This window comes from Euwallacea similis, chromosome 28 (assembly GCF_039881205.1).
Source record: "Euwallacea similis isolate ESF13 chromosome 28, ESF131.1, whole genome shotgun sequence".
Taxonomy (NCBI): domain Eukaryota; kingdom Metazoa; phylum Arthropoda; class Insecta; order Coleoptera; family Curculionidae; genus Euwallacea; species Euwallacea similis.
The window spans coordinates 486977-506986 of NC_089636.1; the positions used below are offsets into that span (position 1 = coordinate 486977).

At 37.4% G+C, this 20010-nt stretch overlaps 1 protein-coding gene across 1 annotated transcript in view; it reads right to left on the bottom strand.

Moving 5' to 3' along the window:
* Positions 1-7845: 7845 nt before the first annotated feature.
* The window catches only part of jeb (jelly belly), a 53614-nt gene continuing 41449 nt past the window's right edge, over positions 7846-20010 (bottom strand). Inside the window, exons 2-3 of the mRNA XM_066403301.1 lie at positions 15476-15636; positions 7846-9604 (exon numbers count right to left, since the gene is read on the bottom strand). Of these exons, the coding sequence (XP_066259398.1) occupies positions 9545-9604; positions 15476-15636 (221 nt within the window). The 3' untranslated portion in view covers positions 7846-9544. The remainder of the gene's footprint in view (positions 9605-15475; positions 15637-20010) is intronic.

The window sequence follows — 20010 nt, forward strand, 5'->3', positions numbered from 1 at the left end:
GAAATATTATCCACATTTCAGAATAAAGCTTAATTTACATATGTCATTCAGAGGTAAACAAAGTTATGTTTTCTTGATTTGCGTGTCGTGCTCCTGGTTAAATGTAACCATACCGCTTTGTGACGTCACATTGTACTGAACGTGTTTCGTGCGTTATTGACGATTTAGATTTTTTTTGGGGTTTTTCCTACATAACAATTTATTTTATTTGGTGATGATGTTTGATCGGAATTTAACTTTTTAGTAAATCTCTATTGACCAAATTAAGGCGCTTCATGATTTCTTGAGAGTACCAATGTACACTTAAACAAAAAGTTGTGAATGCCACAAATAGCAGATATACCAATTGTTTTGTTCTTTAGTCTCTGACATCTAAAAGAAATATTAGTAAAGGGTGTATGTTCCATCCCTTTACTTTCTTTGGAATTCAGGTTAGTAAAAAAACTTGTTTTTTCTGCTGCCTAGTGCTCAGATAACGGGACCTGAAATGCAGTTTTCATGCTCCTTAAGTGCTCCTGTTTCAAAGGATGAATATTCATCCAGGTATCTGAAGATCAACTTTTTGTACTTCATTTCAGGAAATATTTGATGCAGAAATGTCATTAAATCATTTTCAGTGTATGATAATAGCTCCAATCTGTGCACAGGATAATATCATAAAGTATGTATAGCCTCTAGGGTGCACTATGTGTTATATTCTGCGATTGTTTTACTTGAAGGTTTATGCTGTAACTAGCTAGATTCCTTGTCGCACTGCGATGTGTCAGATATTTTACCGCATGCGGATTGCAGCTTGATCAGCAGTCGAGTACGCAATTTTTGCGTCTAAAGTACGATATTTTTCCTACGAATGTACTTACTTATATTTACTTTACTGCCTTCCGCAGGTTCACGCAGTTGAATATGTAGAACATAGAGGTGAAGAAATTTACAGGCACAAGTGAGGTAAGTAACTTTACACTTCAAATGCTAATGTTAATTTGCATCACTGCTCACAAAATTTTAACGCAGACATTTGTTTAGCCTGCGGTAATGTGCTCCTTTCGGCTCGCAAATGCGTGCGGTAAAGTAACTTCACCTCACGTTCTTAGTTAAATTTTAATTAAAATCCCCTCTAAAGGCAAAAGAATCCCCTTTCATTGTAACAATGCGAGATTTTCCTCACTGGAGCTGTTCGGTTTACATGGTCTGGCTGATACGGTTAATAATAACAGTTATGTGGTTTAACTGCACAGTTTTCCCAATTTACTGAGGCAGCTGTGCTAGTCTCGGTTTGGTAAAGAAATCATAAATACAGGGCGATTCATTAATAACGGGACAACCATAAGCTGGAGATACTACACGTCAAATGGTGACGATTGGATAAAACATGCCTTATCTGAAAGTTGATAGTTTCGGATACATACAGGGTGTTGAAAGTTAAAATTTTACTTCGTTTTTTTGCTATTTTGAAAATATGTAGGTTAGACACTTGAACATTTGTAAAGTTATGTTTTTTATGTGTTCTAAAAAATGAAAATACACTTGATTTGTTTCGCTTTAATTTCTCGTATTATCAAATTTAAACATCGTATTAGTTAAATAGATATTTTTCGACAACGGATTGGTATATCGAAATGAAACAAGAATACATGATTAATGAAAAAATGATTGCTCTTTCAGATTTTGAAGCAAATTTCATGTTAGATATACATGGTAAAAAATTATTAACTGTACATTCTGTTAAATTGACCGTAATCGGCGCTCTCTAGTGGCAACGTAGAAATTGGAAAACGTGTCTTATTCGTCACTTAAAAAAACATAGCTTTACAAATTTAAAGTGTCTAACCCAGATATTTCAGAATAATGCTATAAAAATTGATTAAAATTTTGACTTTCAACACCCTGTATATGTTCGTTTTCGGATAAGGCATATTTTCTCCAATCGTCACCGTTTGACGTGTAGTATCTTCAGCTCTCGGTTGTCCCATTTTTAATGAATCACTCTGTATGCAACTCACTCTGCAATGCGACGTTTTCCTGACTGAGCTGTTCGTTTCCATACAGGGCGATTCTTGACTTATATGCATAAACTTGGGAAATTATAGCTGACTACGAATAATGGTCAATAGTGAACAAAAATACTGTAAAATATTTTTGTTTTGGAGATGCCAATTTATTTCAATCACAAAAATAAAAGAACCTGAATTTCATAAAATTGAAAATGCATTTAATTTATCGCAGTAACTGTTCGGGTTCACATAATAAATTTTGTGTTGCTCAACTCAACTGTATATTGAAAATCAATTATGTAACTCCGAACAGTTACCATGATGAATTAAATGCATTTTCAAATTTATGAAGTTCAGTTCTTTTATTTTTGTTTGAAATAAATAGCTATTTCCGAAACTAAAAACGTTTTACTACATTTTCCTTCACCATTAATCGTTATTTGTCCTCAGCTGCAATTTCCCAAATTCCCCCCGAAAAAGTATAGGGTAAGAATCGCCCTGTATAGACAAGATGAACAGACCTGGATTGGTGTGCTCAGAATTATTTAATTCTAGAGCAGTTTCCCCAATTTATTGTGGGAGCAGTGCCAGTCTCGGCTCGTTAAAGAACGAATAAATATGGGAAGTAATTGAGGAAGGGATCATACCTACCTACGAATAAGTCCGAACTCAACTACAAATTTAGACAAACTTAAGGGCTGAGGCTCTTATATTACCTTTATACTTATTTATTTTTACACATTTATAGTTGGTATCAGGATAGATAATATTAGTTACTGAAACACCACTTGAGATGCTGTTGTGTCACATCTTTCTTTAATACATATCTGATTATCTATAAATTTCGTATTGTACATCTTGTCGCTGTTTATCTGTATCTCTTTTTAAAGTAGTTTAATGGCCATCCTCACTGGATTTCCTACAAGACAGTACTTCAGCGAGAATCATGCCATTATCCCAAGGTTCGGCTCTGACTTAGCGAGAGGGTTTACACTAAATACGGAAAAGTTGACGTGCCCTTCACAGTTATATTATGAGAAAACTGTTAACAGCGTATTAAGCTTTTATCAGTCAACAAATTTATTACAAAAATATTTAGGCCGTCAATTTCACTATTTATGCCTATTACTACTGTTGTAAGCCCTGTCATTAAGTCCCGTTTCGGTCGTAATCAAAAGGATAAAGGTACAAGTGTATGAAATTAACTAACCTACAGGGTGCTCGCTATAGATGGACGTGGGGAGGGGGAGGGTCAGCAGAGACGTTCCAACTTCTCTGAATTGGAACGTTTTTGCTGGAATTGTGCGTTTAACGTGCTTTGGTGCAGTGCGTAGGGAATTAAAACAGCTATAAAATTTAAACGTCAGTGCACTTCCTATAATGTAGATGTAGATATCATTTACTCGAAAAATAATAATTATCAGTTAGATTTGAAAAATAGTGCTGTGATGCTTCTTCGATTTCTTAAGCTTAGTATCAACAATAGGAAGCCTTGTCTTTGTAAATAAGCGAATATTGCGGTGGATACTGTTTTACCAAAAGTCGATATAAATTTTGCAAGTGATTGTGCCTCTCTCGAACAATGAAGGAAAGACTTGAGGTAACACATGATCAATATCAAAGCCTTAGCGATTTTTCCTTAAAAATGGCCTTTTTGAGCTTGAAAAAATTATCAAAACTTGTACAACTTGACAATATACAATATGTACTTTATTGCGATCGTTTCAATGATATAATATTCTTATTACTTTCGTTCGGCTCTCGAGCATAAAAGCAACTGTGAACGATGGAAAATAACTCTCTCAACAAAGCCTCAATTTTTTCTCCCAAAGCTGAAAATTGTGCTTCTGAGTCGTTTTAAGCTTAGATCGGTCAGCCCTGAGGGACGCCGGTCCTCTCGGGGCTCACCCATCAGCATAACTGCAAGTACATATGTGTAATATTCATGTGCCTGTCATTAAAAAATATAATATCGTTACATCTCTGAAGCTTAATTTACAACCTACAAGTCACAATATAGTTTAGTTTACAATATGTGGACAGATGGGTTAAAAGTCTTTCGAAGTTTTATGGATCTACTTCGGTGGAACTCATGCAAGCAGGAATCCAACAAAAGTCGTGAAGTGTGCAGTGCTAGTAAAATGAGTCTCAGGAAGCCATTATGCTGAAAGAAAGTCCCTACCTTAATTTACAGCTAGAAATCAATAAATTCTTTAATAGACATATATAGTATCACATGATTAACATCAATTATACACAATGCATTCCGTAAACGTAATAAAATCGCTATTTTTGTCAAAATTTTCAAAAGCTAATATATTGAAAACTTATGACAATTACTATTATTATAGTGCATCAGACAGTGCTTTATAGTGCAGTTAAATACTCATTTCTAAAACTATATCTGAGGAACATGTCTTTAATGATTACTCTGCCAACTTGCTTTCAAATTTTAGGTCGACATTCCTTTGAGTCTTGCCCAACAATGGATTTGTACTCACTGCAAAGCCACACTGCTCCCATCCTTCTTATTTATACAGCTGTAGGCCTAAAATCGAGGTTCTACAAAATATTTCTGCCACTTGAGGTAGAATTGCTATACAATGCAAGTAGTACAAGGTGTTGCGACGAGGAACTCTTGGGCCATACAATATTTACTAGACAAATTAAGCAGGAAAGTCCACGATATAAAAGACATGTCTTATCAGGAGACTGTCTCGGAGCGGTTCCAGAACCGTTCTGGCCAAGCTCGAACCGGGAATGCAAGTTGTCCAGAAGCGTCCCCAAACCGTTCTGTGCCAATTTCCTAACCGGTTGAATCTAAACTTTTTTTATTTATTAGACGCGGTCGTTCATCCTGATTTCAAACCTCTAAGGATCCTTTTTACAGGGCAGCTCACAAACCCTAACCAAAAACTAATGCTGGCTTTCTTCGTTGGGATCTTTTGTGAAAACTCTTCTCGCCACGACTTGCATTTTCAACGTTTAACATAAGCTCGGTGTGTTTTCCCGAAAGAGCGTGCTCAATCCTTGCTTGAACGCCCTGTACAACATTGAGTCTGAGGACTACGTCGGAGTAAATATTTCGCTAAGGAAGCCATGACAAACCTTTAGGAAATATTTTAGGGATAGAGGAAAATAAATGTTGTCTCATTCCAGATTTCACGTCTCATCGACCTTTAAGCAGTCTGGATGACCCCATGAATGTTTTCATTTCAATGGAGAACGCGCGGGGACAGGGAAGATAATATCGAAATTGCTCCTTTCCATGCTGTAAATCCCTTTTAACGTTATAAGTATATGTTCCTTCGTGGTGAAATGACCTGCAATTCCAGGAATCGAGAGGGAACAATCTGAGAAGATGAAGATACTATTTGAAATCAGGATCTCGGTTAAAAATGTGGGAAATAACGAGGAACGTAGTTTGAAACACGTTTCGGCAGTAGACTGCAAAGCGATATCATCGATATAAATTAGGAAGAATAAAGGATCCAAAACGGATCCCCGAGGGCCTCCAGAGGGCACCAACCCCAGAGCCCTCGTCATTAACAAACACCTTCTGTCGACGACCGCATTGAAAAGAAGGGAGTCTTCTCAAAAGGAAAATCGCTGTTAATTAATTCTCGATATCAGTCTCGACTCACAAATTACTGTTTCTTGTTACAACCTTAGTTGGAAACAATATTTTGTCTTTGAGATGTATCAAAAGGCTTCGAGGGATATAAACTAATTTCCTAAACAACCTTCAAACAGCGTAGGTGTACAGGGTTTCCCTTAAACGTACGACGTAAATTCAAGGGAACATTTCTTGAGTCAGAAAAGGTTTCGCATAAAGGATGTTGGATTTTAGCAAAAAATCCCATTTGGGACCTTCAAGGGTCCATGAGCCTGATCTGCCGGAGTTTGTCACAGAAGTAGTAACGCCCAGTGGATTGCTGCGATTTTCATAATTATTCAATAATTTAATTTAACTACTAATAAGATTTATTAGTTTCACAATTTATTTAATCATTTAATAAATAAATGCAGCAGTGTCGTGATTACTAAGGAGGACCTGATACGTAAGAGGAAAAAAACGAAGAGCGTCTTTAGTGGTGTTCACCATTGGAGTGGCTGCGATGGAAAGAAGAGGACGTGAATATGAGTCACACACTATCCAGAAGCCCGCCATCAAGCCCTTTGGAATGACTATGGGACCTCGTAAAAATATTAGTTTGGATTCTTGCTTGGCGGAGCTTCCGGAGTGGTAGAGAGGTGAAGGGAGGGAGAGAATATCATCAAACCTAATCATCTAGAAGAAAAATAGCTCTAATTCTGATGAAGAATTTTATGGGCTAACAAGACGGCTCTGCCATATATACTAGACACTGATACATGAAATTAAATCAAATTAAAGACTTTCAACAAAGGTTCAGAAAAAGGAGTTCGAGGATTGGAATGCTGAAGGGAGTTCACAACGAAATAAAAGCGGCTATTGTAGCAAATGGGAACTTCCGGGTGATGATCCTTTTAGACATTCAGAGCAAATTTAACTCTAAAGAATACTGGAACATGATTAGTGAGGGCTACTGAGGCAAGAGGAATCAGCGAGTTGGGATGACCAAGTCTTCTTTGCCTCGAAGGCCCAGTGCTGTCAACCGGGGAGGTGATTTCTCTAGGGAGCGAGGACTCTCAGGGCTTTATCTTTGGCCCAACGCTCTGAAATACGTTCTATGATGTTGTCCTTGGAGCTGAACCGGAAAGTCACATCACGAATTCGCATGTGCAGATGGTCTTGCAATCTTTGTCAAAGCTAAGACCAGGGTGGAACTGGAGGTGAAAGCATCTCACGTGGTTGGCAGAATTGTGGTGATATGAAACTGCAAGTCGCATGCAAAAAAATGGAATAAGCATGCTATCAGGAAGACTTAGAATATCTAGGATACAATGCAGAAGGATAACATAGTAACGTTGGAGACCGTTAAATTCCTAGGAGCATTCATAAGCAAGGGTGCTACTGTGGCTGATCATATCAAGCAGAACTCAATTAAAGTTCATTAAATCATAATTATATCAAGCACCTTGCCAACAATCAGCGGCAATAGGATAGAAAAGAACTGTACGTAAATTTTCACCTTTCTCAGTGGGAGTATGATATGAGGGAAGAATAAGGGGAAGGTCTGATCAAGACATTCGCATTGAAGGAAAACGTTATGGAGGCACATAGGATGCCCACATGACTTCTGAAGTATCCAAAGAGATCTCCCTCGTAAAGCCGATGTAGGAAAATCACACAAAAAGTAGAATTTATTTACGTTTGAAGTTTTAAAGAAATTTGCAGAAAAATTATAGAAAGAAATAAGTTTGAATTAATTCGATAAAAGATAATTGATATTTTACGTTTTTAATTTAAGACCTTAATGAAATTTGTAAAGAAATCAACTGGAATCTAAAGAAAAAACTTTAGAGCATTTCGTCAATAATTCAATCAAATCTGCAGAGAAATTAAAAATTCGTTAAACCAGGAAAACTTAAATATTTCTCGCAGAAAATAAATCTTCTATTCGATATATATATGCTATATACAGTATGTATATGCTATTTCAACATATTAAAAATTGATATATGCAGAAGTTAAAAAGTCTAACATTTGTCAAATTTTTCGGAGGCATATACTAAATTCTTGTGACATTGTTTGACATAGTGAGGTTAGAAATTCAACACGTGCATACTAAAACTTGACATATGTTAAATTTCCAACCTCACTTTCACGTCAATTTCGGCTGCTGTCAGTGCCGTTTTACATATAACTTTTTTAAGGTTAAGCTTTACATAAAAGGAAAAAATAACTTTGCCCGTGTAATCTTAGTCTTGAAATCTGGATCAGAGCCGCCGGTCTTATCAGGGTCTCAGTCCCATCAGCGGGCTCACGGCCTGGACTAAAACTGTGATAAAACCATCAAAGCCCCGACATTGATAATCGGACATTTCGCTCTCCTAGCATCAATGAACGAGTATGAATGTTGTAAAAGCCGTCCAGGTAATCCATACAACCTGTTAAACCGCTAACTAAAGGTTAGTGACTCCGAAATTGATTTTTAAAGCGGCAGTGTGCTTCGCAGGAGTGTAACATCCGCGAATAAACAAAAACAGATTTTTAAGAAAATTTCTAGTTTCTCGGGGAAGCAAATTTCGTCATGTAAACAAGGGAATGTGGTTGTTTCAATTTACTTCCTAGCTTCAGTGCCAACTTTAAGGAACATAAATCAGACTTATTCGCTGACTAGAATAAGTAACCAGATGAAGAAAAATTAGCCCTATATCTCTATTTTGGGATATTTGCCTAGACTTTATAAGCGCATCATATTGATATAACCTTAAGGGGTCTGTTCGGTGCAGCACCTGCAGTAAGCTGCACAAACTGCAAGAGTGCAGTTATTGCAGACGCACCGAGCGCACCCGTAATTTAGAATACTTTTAGGTAATAATATAGTAAGTCGCTGTTTTGGCTTCACAAAACAGCGGTCCAGCCTCGAGATTTTTACCTAAAATCGATTAGTCGTCAATAACTTCAACTTTGGTAGAACTCAGTGCTCTAATAATGAAGGTTCACTTACACCGAAAGCATAATGTATCGTTAATTTTTGGGTAAATGGAAACACGCAAGATCCTAGAATAATATTATCGACACCGACTAACATTTAGGTGCATTAGCATGAAGTTGAAGTTATCAAGTCGTTTCAAGTAGAAAAATATATTCTATTCAGTTCGATTCGTTTAGAGAAAGTCGAGGCAAATTATAGCATTCTACTGTGATCTACTAACAACAATCGTAACAATAATAAATATGTAACAAATGTCTAGGTAACAGATACAGCGTTAACAATGCTCGCTAAAAAATCCAAACTAAGGACAATGCAAGGAAAATATTCCACACTACAGAGCACTTCTGTAAAGGAACCCCTGAGAAAAACAGCATATTATGTAAAATTAACGTTTAACGCTTCTTGTAAGGCCTTCAGTTTAATCTTTTTGGGGTCATGTTTGTTTTTCGGTTGAAATATGAAGTAAGTATACTAAATCTCGAAAATCAACTACGTGACTAGCGACAGCACTACGGAGAGACTATAATAAACTACCCCTTCTTAATAATAATAAAAGAGACGAAATAAACTTAGATGCGCTCCAAGTCTCAGCAGGATAAAACTTTCAGCCAAACTGAGAACTGCACTTTCCCAAGCAGCAAAATACCTACATACTTTCCTAGTTAACCGTTTATGTACAATCTCGCTATATGCATCAGGGGACAACAAAAAGGAGCCATTGAACCTCCACAATATCACATAAAATTGGCTTAATGTTACTTTATCCTAATGAAACTAGCGCATCACAACGGTCATAAGAATGTACATGTTAAAGGATGCTTAATCGGTGGTTCTCCGTAGCTGAAGCTAGCGAAGTCTTTTTGCTCTCTGAAAGTATACTAGACGACGAAGTTAGGCTGAAGGGGGGCCATTTTGGGGTGGTCCGGACCTGACTGGCGGGCTCCCCAGAACAGTCCGCGAGGAAGTCATTTAGCGCCCCCGCGCCCATCGCAGGAGTGCATCGGCCAGTACGTCTAGATGTGCCTTTGTCTAGAAAATAGTTCAATAATTAGATCAATTCAATCAATACGAACTTAGGTAGGTGACATATTGGCACGAATCCAAGTTTACAAAATGAGGCGCGAAGCCACGAGTTGGCAATGATTGGATTCTTCAGTAGCCTCGTGCCATCTTATATCATTTTTTCTAACGCGAGTTGTACCCAATATTTTACCGCACGTGTGCGGTTACATAAGCCGGTAAGCGTGAAAAATCCTTATTGCCGACCTGAAGTCGTATCCATCAACGTGGAAGCGCTAATGGTACATTGTGCACCTACCGCCGAAAATAGCACTTTTTCCTGTGCAGCATTAAAACCAATTACTCAGTCTGTCATGTGGTAGCTTGGCCTGTGAAATTCACTTAGTTTATTTCAAATTAGTCCAGTTTACGAGATATAATGGGCAAGCTGACATCCCACGAGTGCAAGAAAAAACTAATATCCGACACGAGTGAATTAATTTCGATGCGGCCGACCTAGCAATGACGTAACGGCTAAGAGCAATTATTTAGACTCTATTTAGTTCAACGAGGCCTATAAGTAATCAAGATCAAACTTTACATAAGTAAGTTCGTTTGATTTTGTGATTATGTATCTATGCAATCGTCCAATTAGTCTTTGTCGTCTTTTCAGGCCCACTTTCCTAAGTCTCTTCTCTTTCGCGCTTACTTTTTTCTCTTTGAATTTATGCTTAAAATGAGTCAATATGCGATCTTGCACCGTTTGCGCGATCTCATAGTGATGGGTGTATAATGAGTCAGGGAATGAACTGATTTGCTGACCTACTTAGAAGCAGAGAAGGGAGGAAAGCGCCAGAGCGATAAGGACACTGAGGCCAAAATAGAGGAAGTTACATTAAGTGAAAATGATTCCCAAATCATGTTCTAACCCATTAATCGTTTGTACAAAAGAGTGAAAATGGTGGGAAAAGAGAGGGGGAAAGAGGATGTTGCGCGGAGCCGAGGACTTGCTGGTGCGAGCACAGAGGAAAGGGGGATAAAATAGCGGATTCAGAAAAAAGTTGTAATAAAAATTATTTCTCGTTAAAAGAATTTAATGAAAGTTTCAGTTAAATTAAATTGAATTAAAAATAAAAGTTTTGTCGTGGCCGAGACTCAAATTACAAGATAAATTTCAGAGCGATGAGGGACGTGAGATTTCAAATTTTTCATAGTCGTCAAGAAACAGAACTTTACTCGTTAGAAGTAACTGGTTTATTAGTGATTTAGAAGAGTGGGGGTCGAGAATCTTACGCAGGCAACAACAGAAGCGTTGATTTATAAATAAATATCATTCATAATCTTTCGTCATCTTGCGAAAGTTAGCATTCACATGAAAACATGGACGTAAACATAATGCGTGGTAGTTATGTGACATATTTCGCACGGTGATTTTGCTTCGTTAAATTACCGTATAAAATCCACAAATTGATATGTGGCTCCTACGTAAGATGACCAATAAGAATATCCTACTGTCTCGTAAAATGAAACTAATATAAAGTGAATTATTATACATAATACCTGAAGTCGTTACATGGCTTTCTCATTAGAAACCTGAGAAGCTTTCATTTCGCCTTGATGTAAAAAGAAGGTCTCGTTCCAACAAAAAGTAGGAGAAAAGTCGTTGATGCAAGACAAGACCTCGTTTGTGTATAAAATAGCAAAAAGTGTGAAAGAAACGAAATCGGCACCTACATTTGATTATACAAAAGCTTAAAAGTTTTCTCGTTGATGGCTCAAAGCTGACCAAAATGGAGATGTTTATCCTGAATTTTCGAACAACGAGCGACCACTTACACATTCTGGTTTGTTATCGATCGGTTTTCTTCATTCATTAATTTCCTCGGAGCATTAAGAAATAAAAGGAGCTCGTTCCAAAATACTACGCCATTTACATTTATTGCTTTTTACCCATAATTGATGGTGTACATACATTTTGAACAAGACACAGTAATTTCATAAAGGAAATTGACGTTTCCGATTAAATATTTAAAGCCCTCACTGCTAATGCCATCACCTGACACGCGTTTACAGTTTGTCTCAGAAAAAAGCTATACTAACGGTTAGTCTAACTTCCCGTTTATGTAAACCGCACCTTAATCCCTCCCTCAAGCCGGGCTTCACACACATTTTGCATAGGCAGACCCTGTTACTCCTCGACCCTTTTTGGGGTTCTATGTGTTTGAAATAATAAAATTGAAGATAAAACTTAGTAATTCGTAGAATTACTTTCTATGGATATGAACAAGTTGGTACGTGTCTCTTATTGATCTATATGGAATATTTTTACATAATTTGGAATTATAATAAGGCAGCATAATGGCAAATTTTACAGGTAGCTTTCAACCTTTGAAGCGTTTTTTTTGTTGGAAAGGTGTTTATTTTGAGGAGTTTTCTCTTGCAAGCTGCCTAAAACTCTTACTGTGTGAAGAAGGAATATCCTCGACGAAACCTTAGTGTTACAAAATAAGGGAACTTCAATTTGAAACCTAGAACTGTGATTATTACGAGAGTCTTGACGAAACACATAAGGAAAATATGCAATAAAAGTCAGTTATCTGTGTTTATACAGAGCGTTCCGACATTAACAGCACATCCTGTATCTAAAACTATGACAAAAACGGTTACTAAAATATTGAGTGTTATTAAAGTCTAACATTTTAGGCGCCATTTTGGGGAGTTCTAACTGCAATCCAAGGCATTAAACAATATTAATTCAAATCCGACAATGTAAAAGTTTTTCAGAAAAACCCGATTCCAGACTTTGCTCTTTGGAGGCCGACACCTCCCTAAGAGGGACCCCGTAGATCAAAAATTATAGAAACTTTTTTGTTATTTCAAGGTATTTTACACAAATTTTCTCATCAAATTCTGGCACGTGCGTTAAAGCGTTTTGATGATGTCATATGATCTAAGGGTAAATAGGATAAAGTTTGTTCTTTAATCTTGTTCGCGAGGTTTTATATGCTTACGAAACCTGACCAGATTTGAAAATAGCGGAAACTCGGGTTTTATTTCACCTAACGGTTTAGAGTGCTATGTACATAAGTAAAGGGCGTAAACTAAGACGTCTTCAAGTCATCAGCAACCAAAAATTGACCGCAGTCGTGAATTCGCACAATAAGATCTTCGGTGATTGAGTGAGATGGTTGGAGGAGCCTCAGAAGACCCCAATTGAGGGCGTTGCTGGGAAAAGGGACAATGTCAGATTTTGGAAAATTTATGGCGTAAAATTAAACGTTGGAAACTAGTACATCGAAAAGACTCGATATGCCTCAATAATTGATGTAATTACTGCAGTTAAAAATTTCCGAAGAACTCGATCAAATGGGCATATACTTGCCATGAACTGAAAGAAGTTCTGATGCGCAGAATGGGCGTTACGACACCTCGCGAAAACTCTTAACCTTATTGATCGCGATTTCTCATTTCTATCGTCAATAACAATAGCTCATTCCTACAGGTAGTTTTATTATTTTTAGTTTAACGATCGTGATGTAAGCCTAACAGCGTAGAACAGAGAAAGAAGGAAAGTACTTAATTGAATCGCGGTAATGAGTAATAGTAAGCTGTTTGTATCGCCGCCATGCTAATAACCTTTTTTGGGCAGAACTTGAAGAATTCGATTGCCGACTAAACATCATCAATTATTGAAAAGGAGCTGGAATGTCCGAAGTTTTGCTTAAGGAATATTTCCGCTCTCCACCTAAGGCTGCTGTGTCCTAATTCCAATTTTGTAATGCGAACAATAAGCAAACAAAAGTACGTCTATATTATCTCCGTTATTAAACTAACCCTCTTTCTTATAGTTTAAAAAGAATATATCTCCAATAAAATGAATGGAGACACCCACATTTGCAGACTCAGCGTCTCCTCTTGTTCGGATTTTCAGGGTCAAGCTTGAAAACGCGTGGGCCCCCAAACTAGCCCACTTTTATAATGGAGTAGTGGTAATACCGAGCTATAATTTACTATGCAGTACTGTTTTTATCGTGCAGTTTTCGGGAGAGTTTGTCCCGCAGGCCATGTAATAAGAAGTGGAGGTAAATTCATGAAATTTTAAATGTGCCGTATTTCACTACGTAGCCACTTAAGGGAATTTTCAAGAAAGATTCCAAACTTTTGAGGGGACTTTTATTGCCCTAATCGGTAGATGTGGATTGTTCCCTTGATCCTGGACCCTCTACTGAGTCTCTGGAGACTAAAAAATGCAACTACAAAAATTTAATTTCGAGAAACTTTCAAAACCACGAAAATTCATACGAATGTGATTCCGTATCTCGTTAACTGAAAGAGACTCCCTAACGCAGTCTGATAGCATTAATCAAGTTGATTACTGTAGTCTGCATTTTTAATAAAAATGTTTGCTTTTAATGATTTAATGTGGTTATTACTCTATATCTCAGGAACTAAAAGACACAGGGCAACTCGCCTAATTTAGGCAGATAGAACTTATCCAGGTCATTAATTTAATTGGGGTTTTTGATGCTGGCGCTCTTCGAGTTCCCAAGAGACTTAAAAAAATTAAAAATTGGGCACTTCCCACATCTTTGGAAGTTTTCAGGAAAACTTAAAATATTTCAAGGTGATTTTTGCCGCTCTAGTCGACCATATCGTTTCCATGTTCTTAATCCTAATCTTAAAAGTGCGATTTGAAGAATCTTCATTTCTAGTCACTTTCACTATAGAAAAACTTGGGAATGAAGCTGGTCTGTGTTTCGGGAACTAAAACACACAGAGCGTCCTGCTCAGTTCAGACTGGTGGAGTCACTACCTTCACTTCCATTTTCAATGCAGATACTCTTTGGGTTCCCAAAAGACCGGCGATTAAAGTTTAGCTTAAAAGACGTGCAGATAATAGTGTGGGAAAATCAGTATACATAAATTAACCACAATCGCATTGTGTCCACAAATCATCTGTTATATTTGCAAAATATTTACCTTACGTACATATGTTGAACATAAATTACGAAGCGCCTCGACCAGCGAACATATTAAATCATAGAAAGTTCACTTGCCTAAACGCCCGAATACGTTCGAGGTAACTGGAATGCTCCTACCTGTTGCCTCGCACAGCCGCTGGAAGTAGCAAAAGCAGCAACTTTAGCGTGCTATCGGATAATAAGAGTTGGCCACGTAAGCGATGGAATTGTGAATACGTTGGTTCAGTAGATTCTATTGGCATTGCGCTTTAATTTGTTTCCCGAAAGTACCACGGCTGAGCGAACCCTCTACGATTATACAGGGTGTTTTCAAAGTTGAGTCATTTATTTTAACAGCTGGTAGAACTCGTAAAGAGAAGTCGGTTTACCAAAAATTGTTCAAAATTGTCACCATTTGTTCGGTTAATGCACAGTTTTGCTCGGCGTACCCATGAGTGACTACATGCATCAAAAATAAAATCCCAATGTCCACGAATAACATCACAAACATTTTCAGTGCTGTGTTGTAGTTCTTCCACATTATTTACTTCTCCATCGTGATAAACTATCTGTTTTAAATAGTCCAAAAGAAAAGTCGCAGGACGTTAGATCTGGAGAACGTGCAGGCCAAGAAATGGGTCCATTCCGTCCTATCCATCTATTGAGAAACTCATTACTGTGTTCGCGAACTTCTCTTTTAAATTTCAATTTTTCTACATAATTGTTAATAATTGCTTTATTCTGCAACTTTTACATAAACAATTTTTGGTAAATCGACTTCTCTTCACGAATTCTATCAGCTCTTAAAATAAATGACTCAACTTTGAGAACACCCTGTATATGTTCGGTGCCCTCGACTTTCTCAAAGAGGGCTTGGGCTCTTACTTCGAGAGATCGAAACTCCAGAGAGTCACGAAAAGCAAATAAGACCTTGACTTACCGTTTTATAAAACATACAAGCTTGTCGATCCTCATCTTCGGCAGAGGGGCAGTCTATATAGCCGTCGCAAAGGACGTGATCGTCTATGCAGTGATACCGACCCTGTCGATCTGGTGTGGGACAAGCGAACCTCTCCATATTGTCTTCTGCTGGGGGGCATTCTGAAGCAAACACGTATTTAGAATCGCCGAGATATGTGAAATGCAAATATTTTCAATTTGGTTTAGCAAAAAGTCTATGTTAACTGTAATAATTTGTGTCCAACGGAAAGATAAAATATTACAGGAAAGCCCCAAACGGGAAACAAGTGTAAAGAAAACTATCGGAAGATTTATTGGATGTTTGTGCTGAACTAAATGTAAGTGTGTATCAGGATTTTGAACTAATTTAATATATACGAGTCGTCCTCTGCGTTAGCGAACTGTTTTCAAACTGATATTCGAACGACCAATAAATCATTCAAGAACAATGACCTTTAGTTTTACTGCTTTTAAAACGGACAATACGAACCGTCAACTCTGTATTTATGCATTTGGGGTGGGTTTTATTTTTATAACAGCACTAAAAATCGGAGAGGTGGAAACCGCTTTCGCGATTTATCACACTTCAGAAAGTTCTATATTATGAGGAGGAAAAAGTGGCACCGAACTCAAACTGAGAGTATACGCGTACTTAAGAGAGACTTGGAGCTGAGCAAGTTGAGCGTCGGGGGGCACGTGAGAGTACAGCTCTCCCAGATTAATGGCTCAAACTATTGTGCTAAGCCTGTTTAGCCTTTCTCTCTCTCCTGCCTGCTCCATTTTGGTTCAGCTAATTCCCCTTATTAATCCCCCATTATTTCGTCGACAATAGATTAAAGCCTCCTATACGAAATGTCCTAGAAACATTGATGAAATTTGTAGTGAAAAAAATTGCTATACTATAAATCATAATTCAAACATTCTTAGTTGAGGCAGTACAGAGTGTTCCAGTTTTATTGGTGCACTACTGAAATTCTTTCGCAACACCCTGTGTAGCGGAATTCTCCGTTTTCAGTAGAGATTTTGATTCTTAGAAAATCACATACCTGATTTATTCCTCGCCAAATATTGAACGGTACTCATCAAGGTTGCTCGTAAATAGCAACTACACCAATCTTAATTCTAATCAGGACTACATTAGTCATTTCTCCTGTTTCCCGTTCATTTCGAGAATTTTTTTTGAAAAATTATTACAAAAATCTACTGATGACTTCTGGATGTAGAAGGCGTCTCATCTAAATGGTAACTTTCTTCTGATATTTTTTATTTTGAGAAAAACGTAAAGTAGAAAATCTGTAAGAAGTAGCGCAGAGTTTTACAGAAGTTCAATAGAAAGACAATTGAGCATCGTGTTTTTGACATATGACAGAAATAAGTTTTTTTATGGTACACCATCTATACAAAGAATGTCCAATCTAGTCCATTATAATTTTCGAATTTTACATTTTGCTTTAAAATAAAAAATAAAAAAACGAGTGGGGTGATTATTCTGATGAAATACTTTGTATTTATTATTCATCTCATCTATAAGAAATTGTTTTTGTTGATCGGAGAGTACCACGATTCTCTTCCATGTGGAACAACAGGGATAACATAATCAGGATTTCCAGTAAATGATCTTTGTTGGACAGGAATAAGGTCGATATTCTAACTACCGCTGACTATACCAACGAGAAATTTTTTAAAAAATTTTTTTAATTTTAATCTCAAAGACCTCAATCTCCGTTTTTATAACAAATATCTATCTTCATGATAAAATTATCAGGATTTTGATACCATGAACCTTAAGGTCAAATTATTAACATTCTATCAAATTTCATTGTAAACTATGTTCCATAGAAATGATGGCATTGCCTGGGAATCGTAGTTTCTGCGAAAATTAGTGTGATTTCAAAAATAACAGCACATGGATAACTAGACCTTTGGTCAAATTTATCATGCAATTTTTGAGGATGAAACATAAAACAACCTATGAGAAGTAAAAATCAGATCTATAGACCCTATTCAGCAGAAATAACAGTTTTGCAACAGTTTTGTAACAGTTTTACAACAGTTTTGTAACAGTTTTATAATAGTTTTGCAACAATTATGTAACGGTTTTGTACCAGTTTTGCAATAGTTTTGTAATAGCTTTGCGACTGTTTGAAATTCGGAGCAAACGTGACGTCAGCTCCCATTTGAATCCATTTGAAGGGTAATTATTGAAATCATTTATGGAAATCTTAACTTGCTTGGCCTCGCTTTAGCCGAACATTAACAATTTCGAATCCCACTCCAGCAGACGTTCGGGAGTGTAAAACACGATCAATTAAACCGGTAGTTAAGTAACGTTTATGCGGACGTAAAGTTCACATTGTTGATGAATCGTCGTCAACCATCCGTTTGGACCGAGAACCAGTTTAGAAGAACCCTTTCGAGAAAACAGAATAAGGCTCGCTTAGGCTTGTGGCTTCATCGCCCTAACGGGTGGTGCACAAAAGCACGTTTCAATCAAAGAACTTCCATATTCACGAAATTAACTTTCTAAATTGGTTCCCCACAGGAACTTTCTAAAACAAACTCCGTTATTGTTTTATTTACAGTCTAACCACGAAATTAGCCGTGTCGCTGGAATCGATAGATCCTAAAAACAGAACGAGCACTAAATATAGCGAAAATATCGATATAAGCCTGTTGATTTCAAGCAGCTCGATTAGATCGCATTTATTAAAGTAGCGTTTCTTTTAACCTTCATAAACCTGAAAAAGCCTAAATGGAGCGAGCTACAGACAGTTTCGTGATTTCTATTTATGGCGGGGTTGGTATATTTTAGGATAATTCGTTTGGCCCTTAACTTCTGGTGTAAATTATTTCGAAGCTTCGCGTGTGATATTAGGGAGACCGTTCGCCGTTTTATATTGCCATTAGCCCAAATGAGCCAATAGTACTGGATTTATTAGTCTGAAATAAAATAGTTGAACTTCGAACGCAACTGTGAACTTGTACCTAATGGGGCAGTTCATTCTGCCAAGAGGTGGCAAACTCAAAACAAAAAATTGCTTGTTACTCGAAATTTTGAAACTTTTTGGACTCTCCGCGAAGCGAAGTACGCCCCTGATGTTCAGGAAATTTATCACATTTTATGTAAGAGAAAAATCAAGGCAGTACCAAGAAGCTCGGGTAATTCACGCAGAAAAAACTAGTCTGCAATACAGACGCTGCGGTAAACATAAATTTTACAAAGCTCTGCATTTTCTAGTTCCGCGATTTTCAAGCTCAAAGAGATAGGTTGAAAACTAGCGTGAGAATACGGACTTCTGTTAGGAGGAGAGCAAAACAAAATGAGACCGATGCAGCATAACGATCTGCAACATTGTTAAAGAAAATGAGAGAAACGAGCGAATTACTGAAAATTAATAGAAAATTGGACTATTTGTAGCTCAGAGATAAAAAACAAACCGAATGAAACCTTTCCGCCGCCGACGCTTTTTATCCCTCGGGGACAGTTCGGGTAACGTCACAGGCCAACAAGAAAACAACCCGAGATTTTTAATAGGTAGGCTCCTGAGCCAGTGCCACACTACCCGACCGCTAGAACACCAGGTCAGGTGTCTTATGAAGATGTTCCTCGTGACAAGAAAAGTACCAAGAAACTAGTACCAGTAGGAGGTAAGTTAAATAAATAAGTGATGCCAATGAGAAGGGAGGAGTAAACAAACCAGAAAGTCTTTAATATAGAATCGTGCAACTCTACTGAGTCAATTGCGCATGACAAGCAAGTAAAAAATCCCAATTTCCATAACCAGTTTATGGTCGTGCGAATGGCAAAAAAACAGAGGAAAAGATTCTACCTTCTATTCCTCGCAGCTAAGTAACTCGCATAGGAGCTACATTCCAAATTGACACTTAACATTTCCAGGCCTACAATATACCGAGTAATTGCTTTATCGGGACACTGCAACCCTAATTGGGTTAGTTTGCCCTTAAGTGGCGAGTCCACCCTCCTTGACCATAATACAACTGCATTAATATTAACAAAATATAATTTGACCAATCAGAATCAGCCGACTACACTGATTATTGCTCCTGCGTAGGTTGCTAATTTACAAACTAAATTAGAATTATGTGCACAAGGATTGTGCAATTAGACACATTAATGATATGCAGTGCATATTCAAAGAGGAATTCTGAATTTGCTATTACGGGTAATCATCCGTGTGTTTTCAATTTTTAAATGGATGACCACAAACGCATTTTGCATGCATTATCTGAGCAAAAGTGGTCTCGTCCTTTATGAATTTTATTGATCGAATTGTTTTGCAGTTAGAATTTTGGAAATTCTGTTATTAAAATCACTTTATTAACTTTGCTGTCGACCGACTGTTAACACATTTGTTTAATGTACACAAAATCGATCAGAAATCCGGGCATTCCGCCAGCACGCGTCCAGATGCTTCGGACTGTGTTCAGAAAATGCCGATACCGAAGGAAGCGCCTGTGGTCAATCAGTGGGTCGGTCACCATCCTCATGTTACT